We start from the raw sequence: 18,893 nt of genomic DNA, 5'->3' as shown, positions 1-18,893 counted from the left end.
ACATACTATATAGATAAATATATACATATACTTATCTCATCTGATATTCAGCTGTGCAAGTAGTTTAGGCTTTGCTCTTTAGTGATGCTTAGCTTAGAGCTTCAGAATACATTTTAAAAATTCACCAGCAAGATCATTTCAGAGGCAATATCTCTGCTTATCTACAGAAAGCTCTGCCTTTAGTCTTCATTAAGGAGCAGCAATTTACCAGAAGAAAACTAGGAGACCATTCACAGTGATGCCTGGAGGAGATGTTAAATATCTTATATTTAATTTTATGATTCTGTATGAAGCACATTATGAAATTCTTTCACCCTCACAAGGGAAAGAAAAAAATCAAAATTAAACCGTTCGAGAATCTTCTTTAGATATTGCACCAAGGAAGGTAAGTCAGAAAAAAAAAAACCTCTTTTGTAATTTGGGAGGCAAAATATTAAAAAATGTTGGTTTTAAATACAAGAACCAAACAGAGCTGAACGTAAAAGTATCAGAAATAAAGAACTATCTTTTTTTAAAGGTATTTTTGGGCCATTTTTGGCTTTATTGGATAGGACAGCTGAATAGAGAAGACCTGTTGGAAGCAGAGAGAGCGGGATAACATGCCGCAAAGAACAGAGGTCGGATTTGAACCCACGGTTTTCTCTAAGAACAGATACAGTGGTTGATGTTAATTATTGCATCATTCATGAATTCAAACAGCGAGTCATTGTCATGGTGTGATGCTCTGATGTACGAACCTGATGATTGTCGCCTTGGAGAAAAGAGAAGAAGTTCAACTCTGGAATTAAAGCACAGACCGTCAATGCTGAGCGTTCAACAAAAATTTATCTCACAAATGCAAATAAAAAAAATTGTTTTTACTGTATGTAAGTATAAACACAAATATACAGTTTATTGTGTTGAAATGTTTTTAGATTACATGACTACTAACACTTTGTGTGTATCTGTTTGTTCCAACTCTTGATGAAGCCGTTTTAATGACTTTTCATGGTTGAATATAAATAAGTTAAATCGATCAATGTTCATCATCTCAGATTGTAAATATTATATTTGAAGGATATCAATTCTGAAATACAATATTTTATATCTGAGGACAATTGGAATGGGACGTAATATTCGTAAGAGATTTACAAGTGTGTTCAAACTAAATGGAGTATTTCTAAATCATCTGAGGTTCAGGGTGTGTTTGTTTAGTACCTGACAGGTCATTGGGGGTGTGGTAGTACGGTCTGTAGTCCTGTATAAGTGGAGGGACAGGAGGGATGTAGCTGGTGTCCACAGCGGGCATGCTGGGAGTTCGGCTCAGGGGAGACGCCTGGTGGTGCAGGTTCAACACTCTGAAAGAAGAGGAGGGAGAGGAGGCTTAAAGATGAAGAGGTGCACAAGCCTTTTTAATAAATAATTAGGCTTTTATTTCATGTGTCCTCTGGCGACCTTGAAGCACAAGAGTGTAAAGACCGACAGCTACAGGGTTCATCAAAAAGGGGACGGAGTGCTTGAGTTTCTACACAGATCCACAAAATGAATTTTAATTTGACAGAAAACAGATGTTGAAGTTTTACAGAGCTTGAATTAACTTCTTCAGTACCACCAGAAGGGCCGCTGGTTTGTAAAATATTTCTCTTGCTGCATTTTCATTTCAGGATTGTCTTTCAACTAAATCTTCTACTAACATGCAAACACAGCACTTCTCTGGATAATGTACTGATTATACAGTCGGATAATAAAACCATTTTCTTTATCCATCATTTAGGTAAGAATGATGGTTCTCAAAACTCAAACACCCATGAGCCTCTGCCACTGTTGCCATGGAGAGAAACATAGAGACCCAAATCAGAGCAGTAGAGGATTGAAAATGCCGTCTTGATGTTGTAGTTCACAGAATGTGGCAGTATGTCGCTGAATTTAGCCAAAGCCTGATCTGATGAATGTACAGATGATAACAGCACAGTCTGGAGCTGATTGTGACACATTATGTTAAGCTCAGTGATTAAATGTCTCTTACAGGGATGAACTCTGGGATTTGTAGTTGATCTTTGCCAACAAGATGTGTACATACACATTTTGCATTTTACTTTTTTTTTAAATAACAACAATTTTCCAGCCAGTCTTCTTACTTCTGTGCTATAAGATCTGTTTGTAAGCTTATAAATATTAAGCAATCATTCCTGATACTCAATGATTTAATTCAATCTTGTTTTTGATCCGCTTATGAACAAACTTTTCAAAATTATTTTGTGCAGAAATCTAACCCATTTGAAAATTTTCCTTTTCATCCATTTAGAAATCTCTAGTTTAATTCTCAAAAAACAGAAATAAGACTCAGGGTCTCTTCAGCTAGAACACTCTGCCACCTTCTCTGAGTGCTGAAAAAAATGAAACATAAAAACATAATTGTGAGCTCGAGTGCAAAACTCACGATTGATTTAAGATCCTGATACATAACTCCCCACTTGAACAGCTGAAATGAGCCTTATTTCCACATTTTACAGAACACAAAGTGTGTATGGAGAAAGATGCAATCACAGTGTTGCTGTGTCTGACCCTTTGTTGATGACAGGCGGCGAGGTTGGGGACAAAGAGGGGCATGCTCTTTTGGGTGGAGGCGGGAGTGGAGGCGGCGGCGGAGGTGGTGAATCTGGTCCTTCATCTTCTGAGGAGCTGTCGAGTGTCAAGTCGATCACCTCTACTTTTTTGCTGTTGTTGCTGCTGCTGCCGTTGCCGTGGCTGGACGACGAGGAGCTCCGCTGATCTGAGCCTGAAGACGTCCGACATGAATCTGCAGAGAAGCAGCAAAATGATCTTTTAGTGTGTTTTTAGATTTCAAATCATGATTTTCTGCCAGTACTGTGATGAGGACACACATTCCCTTTGCCCCCATATGTGATACAGTATGTTACTATGGAGACAGGCGGTTTACTCTGTGGCTTTCTGATTGATGCCTCACCAAATCAAATCTGACAATGCATAAACAAAACGGGGTGGGGATGTAAACGCTATGAAGAGCCCTCTCCTCTTACGTGAATCCTATAATACTCATTTAATTACTCCCAGCTTTGTCTCACTGCCGTCAAGACGTGAGTAACCTTACCCCTACCGCTCAAACAAGCATCCTTTCTGTTTCTTATCCCACCCTGTCCCCACTCATCTCCCATGACATGTCTCACCATCCAGCCCGTTATTGTATGAGGCAGAGGAGACCTCTTGCACTTCCTTCTTAGACCTCATGGGGGCCCAGCTGCCATCCTCCTTAAACTGGATCTCATCACAGTCCGTGCAGCTGTTCAGGATCTCCACGAAAAGCCTGAGAGCAAACACACACGTCATGCACAAACACAGCCAAGAAAATGTACACAAACACACAGAAATTAGTGGAGGTTTTTAAACAAAGGCTGAGGAGAGTGGAAAGCCCCTTCACTTCAAATGAGTTCTTAGAAACATAAAGTCTATTCTAAACAGTCTAACATCAACACTGCTCTGTAAAAGGCTCTCTGCATGAAACACTCCAGTGAGTGAAAGGACACTCTGTCTTTTTCAATAATATGCTCATCACCTGCAGGCTACTTCACAAACATTCTTCACACACTTCACATTCTCATGAATCGAACATTCATGCTGTGAATCTAAGCCGACGTTAGCTGCTGTCCTCACAAAATTTCAAAATGAAAGCTTTTCAGAGCGACCTCCAAGCGAATAGGCTCCTCATTACTTGCTGTTCTTGTACAATTTCATTTTATTTGTGAAGCACTCTTGTCAACTCTCCTTTTATCAATAAGGCATGTTTTTAAATACGCCGTATTGATAAACTTTGATTCATTAAAAAATGTTTGGTTGCTACAAAAGTCTAAACATGATGGGATTTAGAAACCTTTTGTGAGCAGCAGAAGTTCAGAGTTGTGTAGGATAAGAAAAAACTGAAACAATTTATTGATTCTTTAAAAGTCGGTATTTCAATTGTTTTTAACAATTAACCAAGTGGTACAACTCTATTGTAAAAACCAACAACTTGAGATAATATTTAATACATACACACACATATATATATATTATATTTAGTTAAAAATATGAGCAAAAATAATCTAACAAGTGGACCTTGACATTTTCTTTGACACACAAATGCAGCTTAACACTTCTTTTTAGAGTCTGAAATTAACTAGTAATTACTGTAATTATTTTCTTTTTTTTTAAAGATTTATTTTGGGACGTTTTGTGCCTTTATTGTAGAGACACATCAGTGGACAGAGTCAGAAATCATGGAGAGAGAGAGTGGGGAATGACATGCGGGAAAGGAGCCACAGTTTGGATTCGAACCCGGGCCGCCCGCCTGGAGGACTACAGCCTCCATACTAGGGGCGCACTAACCACCGCGCTACCAGCGCCCCTAGTAATTAATTCTTAATGACGGAAACAGTCATTTGACAAAAAACAATCTCAAGTCAAGGTCAGTTTCCTCGATTATTAACAGCTAACTTTAGTGTTGAGTGAGTTGAGAGCTCAGTGTTGAACATGTGGTTATTTGTCAGAATTTGCTTTCTTGGCAAAAGTTTTTTTAAAAAGGACAAAAAAAATCTCATATTTAAGAAAATGCAGCTACAGGCTGCAGCTTGTTAGTTACATTTAGAAGTCTACAGGGGGAAATCGGCAGGGTGGGCTTTGTCCAAAGGTAGAAAAATGCACCGGTACATCGGAAACTCCCTCATTGAAACGGTACATGACGAGTTGTCTGTTCCAATTAGAGTTTTGTTGTTTTGGTTACATTTTCTACTAGAAATGCTTCACACTGTTTCCTGACAGGTAATCTGTATAAGGGGGAGATGGGGGATGGGGGACTAACCCGTCGATGATGAGGTGCTCATAGGGGGCCTTCTTGTCACAGACAGGACACACCCAGGTGGGCTTCTTCTCGTTCATCTGGATGTAGAGTGTGGCGTCAAAGCACTGCAGGTGGGAGCATGTCAGTGCTCGGCACGGAATCATCAGCCGCATCTTCCCCAGCTGCACAGCGCAAACACACATGAAGTCAGGGCATGAAGAGGACACACACACACACACACACACACACACACATTCACATGTGCACACACAGCAGGGATAGGGGATGCATAAATATACAGACACCCATGACCCAGATGTGAAGATGATAAGGCATGAGGAGAGAAATGGACAGGGGGATCATATGCACGACCCAGAGTTAAGGACATGCAGGCATGTTGAGACAAGTATAAAGAAAAAAAAAGAAAAATAGACCGACATGTCTTGGCAAGACTGAATCTCAAAAAAAAAAAAAAAAAGCCTCAGAATTGATGAGGAGCAGGATGACTGTTTACCGGACAGAGCAGCGACACTCGAAGGCTGGTCGTGGCAATTTCACTGTCTGGGTCTGCTGTGAGCTTCTCTTTGACTGCAGGAGGAAAGTGAACCACACATCAGAGAGAGAGAGAGAGAGAGAGAGACACAGAGAGAGAGAGAGAGAGAGAGACAGAGACAGAGACAGAGAGAGACAAAGCGAGAGAGAGAGAGAGAGAGAGAGAGAGAGAGAGAGACAGAGAGAGAGAGAGACAGAGAGAGAAAGAGAGACAGAGAGAGAGAGAGAGACAGACAGACAGACAGACAGGGAAGGGGGGGGACACAATCTGCTTAGTTCAGCTTAATTCAGACTGAAACTCATTTACTACTTTTGCAAAACAAGGTCACGAATGAAGCAGCATTCAAGAGCGCTACATGATTTATTGGACTGACCGAATCCCCTTTGCACTTAAACTTCTTCTAATACCTTCCAGGAAGTATAACATTTTATTAAAATAGTACAATAACTTTGAAGAACAATATATATGTGGGGATCAACTGAACACACTGGAAAGTTATTTTATGTGTAAATGTCTATACAGCAATAAAATAAATGTAGAATGAGAAACATATTTCACAAACAGCCTTATCACATTTTGATTCACAAATATTCAATACATTCACTTAAATAAAAAAAAACTACAAAACTGTTGTCATAACAACACATATCGTCCAGTATATATATCTGTCTTTTATAAACATCATAGGACCAAAAACACTCACATAGGTTTCATTTATAGGGAAAAATGTTGGAATGTAATATTTCAACATTTTCTTTGCCAATTCTTCTGCTATGATTTTGCTTTTTATCCCACATTTTAAAATCTGTATACATCACTGTGTGAAAGTCTCCTGGGGCATTTTTTCCTGTAGGATTAAATAAGTAAGAGACTGCTGTGGTGCCAAAAAACTAAGTAGGTTGCCTGTCTTGAATTTTTAAGACAGGCCACCTACACTGACTGAATATATTAATCTTTTGTTTTTTTAGTGGATCAGTCTGAACACTTGACTGCGAAATAAGGTCAACATTTATAATGAAATTGATGCAGCAGTTTGGATTTCTGAAAAAGAAGAGCTTGGCAGTCCTTACTGAGAGCTCTGGAGTGGTCTGGGTTTCTGATGCCTTTAGCCCGTAGTCTCTGTAAGAGCACTGTGGAGGACTGCTGCTTCACCAAGTACACCGCCATGGAGTAACTCTGTGGACACACAAGACCCCATCAAGAAATGTCATAATAATAATGTGAAAACAAATACTTTAAACTCCACATAGTCACAAACTGTCCTGAGAGCGTCATCAAAGAAGCTTATTATTCAAGGTGACTTAAGTTAGCAGACCCTCCTGCTCTGGTTTGCATTAACAAAATATCTATTTAAAATAGAAGTACTGTATGTATGCTTATTAAGAAATAGGTCATACATGTATTTTTATTGTTATTCTAGATAGATTAAAGCATTTATTAAAACAAAGGGAACAAATACTCCTTGTGTATGAGCCAAAAGTTATTACACATAAAAAAAACTATACGGTAATTGGACAATTTTAAAATGTCTGTATAACATTGCATAAACCAAAACAACCACAACAACAGTGTATGAGGTCAAGAAAGAGGAAAAACAAGCCCATTGTTAGATCACAGAAAATGTAAAGAAGCAAGTGTTTAAGGATCTTACTCTGAAGAGACAACGTTTTGGACAGGAATCTGTTTCATTTTCAGCATCGCAGTGTCATAAGTACAACATATTTAACAAGGACAGTTTTGATTTGAGTCAGAAATGACTTCAGTCTAATGTGGTGTATGTTAAGAGGCACACATGTCTTGAACAAAGGAATGTATCAGGGATTGTGACAACTACTCAACCTTTGAAAATAAAATCAATCATTGGTTCAAACAAACCAATCAAATTATCTGTCTCTGTTCCTCGGGGGTTCTGGCTCTTCTTGCATTTAACCTGCTCACCATATGTGGGTCTTTTATTTGCAATAAATCAAACGTGTCCATTAGTAAGTAAAACTGTTTGTGAGCGTGTTTCGTCTGGTGGACTGTCCTTTGAGGTGTTCTCTAATTGTTAAAGTTGTTTTAATGTCTTTTTATGAGTGCGTGCCTCATAACTATGGAGGAAATTTAGCAATCATGCTAATTCCAACAGATTTACATCAACGCATGTTGATTAAAGTGCACTGTCATGATTCAATAAATAGAATAAATAAATATAATAATAATAATAAATTACATTATCAGTCATGTTAGTTCCATAGCCGCTGTCAGAAACGGTGAAACTTTGGTTCTTACCCGTCCAATCTCAGCGGTCCACGACACCACAATGGTATTAGGAACTGTGGTGGACAATCTGACCAGTGAGGTAATGTTGATGGGCCGGCTGGGCCGCTTCGGCTCGACGCCATTTTTGGTTGGAGGAAGATAACCCTAGATGAAAGACAAAAATAAAAAAAATGTTCCTTCTTGTTTTTTAATTCTTTCACTCTTCAAGGAAAACACAAACATGCTGGATGGCTGTCAATGTTGTAAAAGCAGAACTCCTCACCGGCAGGTTACACGGCTTTCCGTTGACTTTCACACACAGATTGGGTGGGAAATGGTCTTCCTGAGGACAGCTTGTCTCCGACAGGCAAAACCGCAACTGGACTTGAACTGAGAAGTCACATTTGTTCCCCGAGATGTCCCTTTGAGCACAGAAACAAATTGGTCACCACACATCGACAGAAACCATGTACAGTCGTGAATAATTCATGAATGATACAGAGTGCAGCATTGACGGAGCAGTGTGCATCTTACATCGAGCTGCTGATCTGCTGGACTTGCTGTGGCGTTAATGCAAAGGCGAAACACGTCTCCTGAAATCTCTGGCTGTTGTCTGATGCTGCAGAGAGACAGGAACAGAGGGGGAGGGCAGAAATGTTTAATGACTGGGAGACTTGGGCATGCACCAACTTTAAACTGTAACAAAAGTTGGCTTATACAAAAGAGTCTGTGACTCACAGACAATGATGTAGACACAAAAAACAGTCAAATAAAATCACAGTAAATCAGTTTAAATTCACAAACAAAGCATCTGCATGAAACAAAAACAAAAAAACGGTGAAGAAATGTGTGCACAGCAGAGTATCAGTGGGTGTCCAGGGGAGAGCTTGCAGACAAATTACAAATAAACTAAAGAACACCTGGATGTCAAAACCAGACCATCTCACATAGGGGTGAAGAAGTAGAACAAAATGAACGTGTGTGTGTGTGTTCTATTTTTAGGCCCACAGAGAGGTGCTGGAAATAACTGGTACTACTAACCCAGCCCGTATTAAAGAGACAGCAGATTCGCAAAGACAAGAAAAAGTTTGTGTGTGCACGTTAGAGTGATGTAACAAATAAAGGAGAATCGGTGAGCGGTGTACAGTCCTGTGTTCTCATTTGATTTTAATTGAAAACTCTGGTAAAATATTTCTTGATGAACTGTTTATAATTTTACAAAAACAGTCTTTGCGAGTTCAAGAACAAACCTCATGACTACTCTATGTGATTACGAAGTTGTACTGCATGACATAATACATTTATAATAAAGAATAAAGTTCAATGCTCAAAACATTGTCTTTTGAAAAATAAAATAAAACGTGTGTGTGTGTGAGAGAGAGAGAGAGAGAGTCTGGAATCTGCTTAAAATGATCAAGAATTAAATGGAATTTTAAACAGAGACCTATCACACTTATAGACACCATTTTTTTCAACTGAATCACTTCGTTGCTAAACTTGTACAGATTTAACTTTAACTGAAAATGCTATCTATTTATTCCAACTCTGAATGAGGGATACATGCACCTTGTTTCTATTCCTATGGGGGGTAAGGAGATGAGAGGAACAACAACTAACCAGAGGAAAAGAAGGCTGCAGACTGGGAATAAACTAAAAATGGAACCATTAATTAACAGACTAAGTAAAAAAAGAAAAAAGAAAATGAGCCCCGCTCAAAAACAGCTCAGTTCCTGCAGGAAATTGTTCAATTACAAAAATGGAACTAATTAAACTGTTCACCACTGAGTGAAAGCTTTTAGCCTTCATCACAAGAGTGAGCAGAGCACCTTGAGTGTGCATTAGCAGTATAACTATTCTTAAAATAGTAAGAGTGTCTCTTTGTGTATGCACACCGCATTTTGGGAAACCTAATTGCTGAATCTCATTGGAAATCTTTTGGCCTGAAGGCTGAGTAAGTGAGGGGGATGATGAGATTCAGAATTACCTGTCATGTATTGTGACTGTTGCTTTAATCAGGCTGAACTGTCAGTGAGTGACAGCTTACAACACCGCCGAGGATCTGTGTGCATGCATGATCACAGTCCCACACACACACACACACACACACACACACACACACACACACACACACACACACACACACACACACACACACACACACACACACACACACACACACACACACACACACACACACACACACACACACACACACACACACACACACACACACACACACACACACACACACACACACACACACACACACACACACACACACACACACACACACAGTTTCTCTCCATGTAGGGCACTGAGGGAGGTGAATGATTACTGGACCAATCACATCCCTCCTCTCATCAGCCTTTCAAACAGCCATTTATTTTCACAGTTATGACCCATCTACCCACCCACATGGTGTCTAATTTGTACAGCATGTATATATAGCATGTTTCTATTCATGCATCTTTTAAGAGGCAGCCTGTACACTGCAGAACAAAATCATAGGCACTGAGTGTGCTTTCGAACAACAGTCTTCCTCCTCTCCGGGCTCACACGCTATAAATAGAAAGTTCTCTCTCACTCTCTCACTTTGTCCTCTCCTGCTCTCCTCTCACTCTCTCTCTCTCTTACTCCCCCTCTTCATCTCTCCATCGCTCCATAACTCACTCTCTCTCTCTGGTTCTCTCTCTGGTGGTTGGAGTGTTTCTGGGGTTTTCGTGTGTGTGGTGAGGAGAGATATGAGACTGTTGGAAATGAGCTTTGATGGATGTCTTCCTCTCTCTCTCTCTCTCTCCCTCTCACACACCCCCACACAAACTTTTTTTACCCCTACCAACACCAACCCACTGTGGCTTCTTTAGCTCTTTTATTTTAAGATGCAAGAGAAGGTCTAATATCACATTCAGGATGTTTGACAAACTGGGATGATCAAACAAAAGTCATTTTCCAGAATGTAATTCTTCTAATGACCAATCAGCTATCATGTGACCTCAGTGGCCAAGACCAATATTTAAGTGCTTCTGGTGTAGCCAATGAATATCTAGATGATTATATGTCTGGGTCAAGTCCTTTTTCCAACTCAAACGGAAACAGAGCAACAACAACATTTTGTAGTTTATATTTTCAATTACAGGTAGTTTATATTTAATTACACTAAATTCATGCAACACCTAAAATGTTTAAGAATTAAGCCATTATAAGGAATTAAATATGCTGAATCAATGCAGAATTTAGTTTTTATCAAATTAGTCTTTTCAACTTCACTGAAATAAAACTCAAGATTAATGATGCTTTTGGGCAGAGCTATTACTGATATTAAGTACAATTCTGCCACTGCAAGTTATCAGACTTCTGCTTCACGATGACTGTGAGAATGTGAACGTGAATAAACACTTTTATACCTACATCGAGACATTGTCAGTGCAAAAACACAAAAAAACTGGAGTTTGTTCCGTCTGAACATCAAAGCTGATACAAGCTCACTTTCTGCAGCCATTGAAGGGGTGGAGCACAGCTTGTGATGAACTGTGTGTGTGTTGTCACGCTATACATTCATTGCAATGCCATGAAGTAATCAGTCAGGAGTCTAGTGAAATGTGAAAGGTGTATTCATACTGACAAAGAGCTCTGGTACAGCAACTGTATGCCCTGAAAAGCTGCAGACCCCCGATGCACAGACAACTATTGACATTGTCTTATAGTGTGTGAAATGTGTGTGTTGGAGAGACAGATGGTGGGCAGAGTGACAGATGGGAAAATGACCTTCAATGGGATGATGTTTACGATGGAGAGAAATAACCCAAAACAGTCAACTCCCGTTCTATGGGGTTATCTATACTGAGGGGTATATGTATGATTTTGTCCAGTTACTGTTGGGTTAATCAAAAGGGTAATGATAACATCCCCTAGTTGAAGTCCTGGTTTGTATTGATTTTGAATTTTAATGGTTCAATTGGCATAGTTTTTATTTAATTATTTTTTATCCTAGGAAAGGGGATGAAAAGCATTTTAAACATCTCAGTAAAAGAAAACACAACATGCATCTAAAGTAATCACATAATCACAAAGGAAGCTGTTTTTGACAATGACAACTTTCATGAGACTATTACCAATTTCATTAGACTTCTAGTTTTAGCTCGGATGGCAACTGAGAGTGCATTACATATTGTGAAATGAGGCACACTTGAATAGGATGTAAAAAAAGGTGTGACAACTGCACGCATCCTGTTTAGAAGCACGCATATTATATATTAAGAGCTAAAAGCAGCAGTGAAGAGTAACAAATAGAGACTTGCAAAGACATTTGCAAATTTAATGTTTGTGGTTTAGGGGATTTGTCTTCATCCTCGCTAGTCGTCATCAGAAGTACTAGTCGCAGTCAAACTGATTATCAATATAATCTATATGTAGGCCCAAGACGGTTAAATATTGTGTCTAAGCTGTATCGCAGCCACTCACCACTCAACAGGACAGCAGCTCTGGATAATGGGCCTGATCTCCGTGCTCTACTGCCAGGATGTAAACCAGCACAGTGGACAAAGGAGCAGCGCAGGTACACTGGCATATAACCACTCAACTGGTGCAATGCATAACCACATTCAGCACAGGTCTATAGACTTAAAGCTGCAAGGAGCATAGAAGGCTGGTGATGCTACCACTGCAAACCAATTTCACAGCATTTACCCATAGAGTAAGAAACACGTCGCAAAGTGACACACATTTCAGCAAAGTCAGACTTGAACCTGGACAGTCCACTTAGATGACTTTAACCTCCGTACAACGGCTTACCACTTGGTCATCTGCGTCCAGTGTTTTCTAACCTTTTAGACTAGACGACTACTCTTTAAATTTCCGTTTAATCGACGGGGAAATTGGTTGCTAGAAACATCCCTAGTAACAATCAATCAAGCACAGCAGTTTAGGATACTTTATTACTCCACTACATTTTATAACATATTCCAATTTACAGGAGCAATATGTAACTCATGTAGCCTTTAAAATGGGTACTGCAGTCCAAATTCAAAACATTGGAGCCCCCCCCCCCCCCTCCCCAGAGTCTATGCACACAAGAGTTGCCATGTCATGTACATGGAAGCTTCAGTGTTTAGCCAGCTCTGCATCATTCTTGAAACAGTCTAACCTCTCTCCATTTTCAAAAGCACCTTGAATATTTATCCTAGTTTTACCACGTTTCTGGTTGTGAAGCTTAGAAAAATACATTTATGAACTGAAAAATAAATAATGTTCTAATGTGTGCTCTTCAGCCTCACTAAAACCTAGCTCTCTGTATTGTATTTGTATGGGTGATCTATCAAAAAGCATGGAGAGCATGAGTATTCTCACTATTCTGAACTTACACTCATTGACAGAACTAGAGAATCTGTGGCTCTGGGTTAAGTTTGAAGAGAAAAAGTGTGAGCTAAGTTACAGAGAATGTGCTCAGCTCTATAGTCGAGTCCTCGGCACAACAAAGACCAGCTGGAGTTTATTAACTTGTTAGTGGCTTTGCTACTTTTTCTCTGCCTGGTACACCACAGGCACACGTATGCACATCAACACACTAACACACAAAAACAAGAGCAGCCACTTGTACATGCACAAACAAAAGCACACACACTATTGTTCAAAGGCAGAACAAAAACATACGTCACTCAAATTGAAAATTATGACGCTAAAAGGATCCGGAACAAAAGGTCAGCTCTGGATGTTACGCCCACATTCAGGGACAATTGAAAACTTTCCAGAAGTGTAACTTCCTCTCCTCTCACTATAACAGCAGTGATTCCATGTTATTATCTGCATGAGGGTGTTGCACACTTATACATTGACAGGGCTCATTAAGGCATTCCAGTGTGCTTACAGGACAGCCACAACATGCTGCCATTACTTTCTCTCAGTCTGGCAGCGGGCCCTGCTATCCCCATTAACTTATATACTTTAGCAGCCATTTCACAATGTCTTAAGAGATTGGCTTCATGTCATGTACGGCTTGCTTTAGTCTTCAAGAAACAAACTAAAAGAGTGAGAAATGTTAAACGTCAAATCAGGATTTGGTTTGTCAAATCAGAAGACTCTTTAGGATGATGAAAAACCAACCCAGGCTGAGAAAATAACGCTGCTTTTACAGTATTTCAGAGGAGTGGGAAGCCATTTTGTGCTGTGTGTTTATGGTTCGGAGGAGCCAGGGGCTCCTTTGTTGATATTCATTTGTTGTGAGGAGGCAGACTTGTTTACAGTGAGATAAGGATTTTGCTCGGTACCACGAAGAGCTTTTATGAGTACGAGAATCTCAGGTTGTGTTTTTGCAGGGCGAGTGAGGAGGAGGTGCCTTATTGCTTTCTGTGCGGTGGATGTTTGGGAACATTACCACCATGACCTGTTGCATAAAGCTGATAATATATGTGATTAAAATGTTTACTTATTCCCCGAGCAGACATGTATCTGCTGGCTAATCCGGGGTCAAAACAAGACGCACACAAACACTGATTTATAGTGATACAGCGTGCTTGCTCAAGGACACTACAGCAGGGTGGATAACAGCTCTTCTGGGAACTTGGACTTAGGATTCAGGTTGTTTTGATTTCTCTCTCTCTCCCTATCAACCTGAACTGATTCTTATTTTTGCTGCAGGATAGAGTTGTAGCAAAGACCAATTTAACTGAGATAGAACAGTTTGAGACTAAGGCAGGAGCAAAACCACATCAACCCTCCCAGTATCATGACAGAGGCAAGTGACACAAGTTCTGGTGGACCATGTCTTTATATTCTGTCACAAGCGCTCTGATTTCCATTTTTTACTTAAACCGGAGTATTGTCTAAGTGACATTTCAGCAGAGTTTGACTGTATGCAGTAAAAACAGTCTGATTGGAGAGAAAAAGAGGCAGAACACACTCTGCTGTAATGCAGTCCTGGATCCAATTAGCTGTAACCTCTGATGTTAAAGCTCCGGTGAGGAACTTTTGGTTGGTGTCTATTTTGGCAACCCCTGTGGACAAAGCGGTGCCTCTGATCTCTGATTTTGTCCTGTACATGTGTAGGTAGGGTTTTTTAAGAAAGTCCTACCATGGTACAGAAACATTTCTGAGGGAAATATATATTGATTAAAAAGGCTGTTTGCAGCTAAATGCTGCATCTGACACATACCAGGGAATATACAGCCTCCTAAAGAGTCTATCTATCTATCTATATACAGCCTCCTGCCTCTAAAATTGTAGCCCATGGGTGAAGAGATTGTCAGCCAAGTGAAGGCTTCCTAAACTATATTAATCATTAGATACTAATCAGATCATATAACTCCTATTCATTTTTCCATTGTTGTATTAATTTCAACGATTGCTGTTGAACTTATAGCATAAAAGATCTGAAAACCCCGAAATAGTCAAACTTCATAAATCAGCTGCCAGTGGCTTTCTGCTCGTTTCCCAAAGCCCAACTGAGGAATAAGATTTGTTCTCTGCAGTCAGAGCCCACAATGGCTGATTGTGGGCTGACACAGATCTGATCAGACAGAACTCAAAAAGTTTTGCTGACTTTATAAAATTTCCATTCTGAACATTTTGATTTATTCAACTCTAGTTTTATTTTTTCACATCTTTCTCTAACAACAGCATTGTGTTACAAGAGCTCATTATTATAACTATTATATATATATATATATATATATAACACACCTTAATCTTCAAATGCTGACATCTCATCTTTCCAGTGTTTATTTATCTGTGATTGGCTGAATATTTACTGTTGCCATGGTGATATTAGATAAGTGAGGGATGGCATGGTTGATTGGATCTATTTATTGAACGTAATCTCACATCCTGGTCTGATCTACAACATGCATCATTAGTTACATATTGATTATATGTTACAATATTTGTCTTCTGCTTGCAGTGAATCCCAGCTCAACCCTTAATGGGGAGAGAAGGTGTTTCTGCTCCTGAGAGTGTTTCAGTGTGAAATAACAAATCAGCAAATTAACACCGTGAAGGCAAGCAGATCAGTAAAACAGAAAGTGTTTGTTTTACTGTAAATAGGATCAAATATGTCAAACATTTATGCTTTCTTTGGTCACAAATGGAAAGTAATTTTACATGTTTTATCATTCTGGTGTGGACTATTTGTATGACAAAATAAGCGAAGCGAAATTTTATAAGCGAAATTGAACGATCAACTATTCTATAAATAAACCTGCAGATTCATTGTTGTACATTTCTATATTGCTGCATTAATCAAAAACATGTGTAGAGAGGAAACATGTTCCTACAAGGTATCCTAGTTTGATAAGTTATTATGTTTGCGATGTATCAGACAATATTTAAAACTAAAATTAATTATTCACATCCTGCCATTTACATTTGCCAACACACACAAACAAGAAATATTCTGTCTATATTACAGTATATTTCATTTTCCAAACAGAATGATCAACAGCTGATGATTCCACTGATAAGGATTTCTGCTTCTGTTTTCTACTTGTTTTTATGGTATAAAGAGTGTTTGGGATTTGGCTTTACTTTGGACCAAATAAGAAACATGAAGACTCCAGTTTTGGTTCAAGGAAATTGTGATTCAAGATCTTTCTATAATGAAAACTAAAACAACCATAACTTGCAGTCCTACCTGGGACAAAAGCAAACTGTATTTCGAGCTTCAGCGGCCTTTGAAAATAAACTGGAGACAATTAAATGACCTACTGGCCTAAATATGCAGTAAAACAATGGAACTCAGACATCTAGTTTAGCTTTGTCCAAGATAATATATACCAAAATATCCTCATGGTGGGGTGACTCATCCATGCTCCAAACTCTTGATTAGACTTGGATTTTTTTTTGAACGTGATTCCCTCCATTATATGAATAGCAGAGCAATCTTCTCATGAAACAAGCCATTATGCACGAAACGCTCATCAAACTAGGAATGGGCTTGCATCCTTTTACCGGAGATGTGGTGATTAAATCATGTATAATGCATGCGAGCCACAGTGAAATCCACAATGAGTACAGAGGCATAGTTCTCAATGGAGGACTGAAAATGACGGAGATGAGACTGGAGTTCGAGCAGCGAGGTCACCATGGTAATAAAGGAGTAGTTGTTGATCAGTTTGGACTGGCGGGGCTAAACTGTGGGCTCACCTTTATCCTAGGAACTGAGCAGACTGAGCAGAGAGCACAAGGCTGCACGGGAGGGAGGGAGGGAGGAAGAGGAGGGATAATGACAGGGAGACAGAGAGGGAGGATGGTGTGAGATAGATAATGACTATGTTTCCATACAGGCAAGAAACCAGGTTACAGTGAGAAATCAGGTACAGGCAGGAAATCTGAATTTACAAGCATTTAAATTCCTTATTTAAACATGAATATAGATGCAGCTGGTCAGAAAACACTTTTTTTTCACTCCTCTGCCATATTTGTGAAGCATGCCTGTCTTATGTCTGGTTTATGATGGAGATGTATGTTACTGCAGCTTGAGGAGTTTGCAGAACTTGGACTGATGTCGCATTGAGGAGGCTCTCTATTGACGGAGCACAGGCTTTAATTATTACTGAGTGATGCTTTCATAAATCCATCTACAACACCCTTATATCTTTATATTACATGTTTCATTGTGTGAAGTGCTAATATTAAAGAAAACCATTTTTTTTCCAATTCAGAAAATATGAAGAACGAAATAAACCACCGCCAATAAAACTAAAGGCTCTAACACTTGGTTAAATAATAGAATAGCACAGATTGAGCATAAAGTAAAACGAAACACAGCATGAGAGAATCCTAAAGTAGCTTACATTGATGGATTTCCAGCAGAAGAGAAATATGCTGTTTTTTTATTTGAAGTTCTGATTTTATATAACAGATGCAGTAGGGAGCTGTTGTGCAAAAGTCTTGAAGTGTTCATGTCTAAGGATGACCTTGTAAACACAGTATTGTATCAGTAGAGTGTAATTTGGAGATATTTAATGGTTACTCTATTCTAAAAATAGCAGCTTCAAACAGCTGCAGCTTCAGCCTACACATTTACAATCAATAAATCTTTAATCTACTCGCACGTTTCGACCTTCAGCTTGTCTGTGGGTTGATCAGCTTTAAAATCCTGCAATTCCTGTAACTCATTCTCTCTTTTCATCCTTCACAATTTTGGTCTTTCATGCTTTTCACATGTAAAGGCCAATTGCAATGCTTCTGCGTTGCAGGAGTGTGTGTAAAAATGTGCTTAGTTAACTTCACATTTTAAGGTTTATCACTTCATGCTCCTCTCTATGATGATGCACATTATTTGTGCTTTGTTACATTTATTTGTCTTGTAGACTTTTGGAGGTCGTGACCTTTTCTCTCTCTCTCTTTTGCATCAAAATACTTTTATGCACCAAAATTATCATACTGCTGCACCCCCTTTTAAAAGCCTTTAATAAATGTTGAGGACAGACATTGAATAAATGGGCTATCTCCTGCAAAAATAAAATGAATCTCACAAACCAAGAGAGCAAGCCAGCAAGTGGGGGAAGGGAGCCAGTAAAAAAAAAAAGAGAAAGTGAGAGATAAAGAAATTTGAGGCAACAGGAGAGGCAGCAACAACGGGGGAGAAGAAGAGAGAGGAGGAGAGGGATTGAGCTGTAATCAGAAGATCAGAGAGAAGTAAACATGCAGAGAAGACCGACTGTGGTGGAAACTGAGACCAAAGCTGCTTCAAGTAAGAGATAAAAAAAAATCCCCCAGTCTACCCATGAGCTGAGACATGTAATTAATTAAGTGGATTCATTACTGGCCTTCAATATTATTACCATAAAGAGGGTCGTCATCTCCAAAATGAGTTTCATATAGAAGAATACAATTCCAGCTGAGTTAAACAATGTGCCCCAGTTTCCTCACAGACATCATTTTTCGCACTCTCTGCTTCTCTGGGAACAATACGATCAGCGTGCATTATTTATTGGAAAGAATGTGTGTGGTTTGAACGGACAGTATGTGCAAATGTGTGTGTGTGTGTGTGTGAGAGAGAGAGAGAGAGAGAATGAGAGATGTGAACTTGCGATTCAGATTCAAATGAGAGGAGGGTGTGTTCTGCAGGCACAGGTGTATGCCTGTGGGATTTCATCACTTTGCATGCAAATTTGAACCGAGGATGGCCACGAGACACAGAGTGAGCGTGGAGGAAGATGGAGGGACACCGAAAGGGATGGAACAAGCAGGAAATGGACGGAGTGTGGAAGGGAGAGGGAAGAGGAGAAAGATGGTGTGATGACAGAGCTGCAGGCTCTGTGTTTGTACATGCGTCTGCAGGCAAATTAATCA

General features: G+C 39.5%; 1 protein-coding gene across 1 annotated transcript in view; it reads right to left on the bottom strand.

Moving 5' to 3' along the window:
• The window catches only part of LOC132960091 (E3 SUMO-protein ligase PIAS1-like), a 55,066-nt gene that overhangs the window by 5,641 nt on the left and 30,532 nt on the right, over positions 1 to 18,893 (bottom strand). The window contains exons 3-12 of the mRNA XM_061033159.1: positions 8,142 to 8,226; positions 7,891 to 8,029; positions 7,638 to 7,772; positions 6,437 to 6,542; positions 5,328 to 5,401; positions 4,835 to 4,995; positions 3,168 to 3,304; positions 2,545 to 2,779; positions 1,198 to 1,337; positions 738 to 778 (exon numbers count right to left, since the gene is read on the bottom strand). Coding sequence (XP_060889142.1) covers positions 738 to 778; positions 1,198 to 1,337; positions 2,545 to 2,779; positions 3,168 to 3,304; positions 4,835 to 4,995; positions 5,328 to 5,401; positions 6,437 to 6,542; positions 7,638 to 7,772; positions 7,891 to 8,029; positions 8,142 to 8,226 — 1,253 coding nt within the window. The remainder of the gene's footprint in view (positions 1 to 737; positions 779 to 1,197; positions 1,338 to 2,544; positions 2,780 to 3,167; positions 3,305 to 4,834; positions 4,996 to 5,327; positions 5,402 to 6,436; positions 6,543 to 7,637; positions 7,773 to 7,890; positions 8,030 to 8,141; positions 8,227 to 18,893) is intronic.

This window comes from Labrus mixtus, chromosome 1 (assembly GCF_963584025.1).
Source record: "Labrus mixtus chromosome 1, fLabMix1.1, whole genome shotgun sequence".
Lineage (NCBI taxonomy): Eukaryota > Metazoa > Chordata > Actinopteri > Labriformes > Labridae > Labrus > Labrus mixtus.
This window is presented reverse-complemented; position numbering and strand designations above follow the sequence as displayed.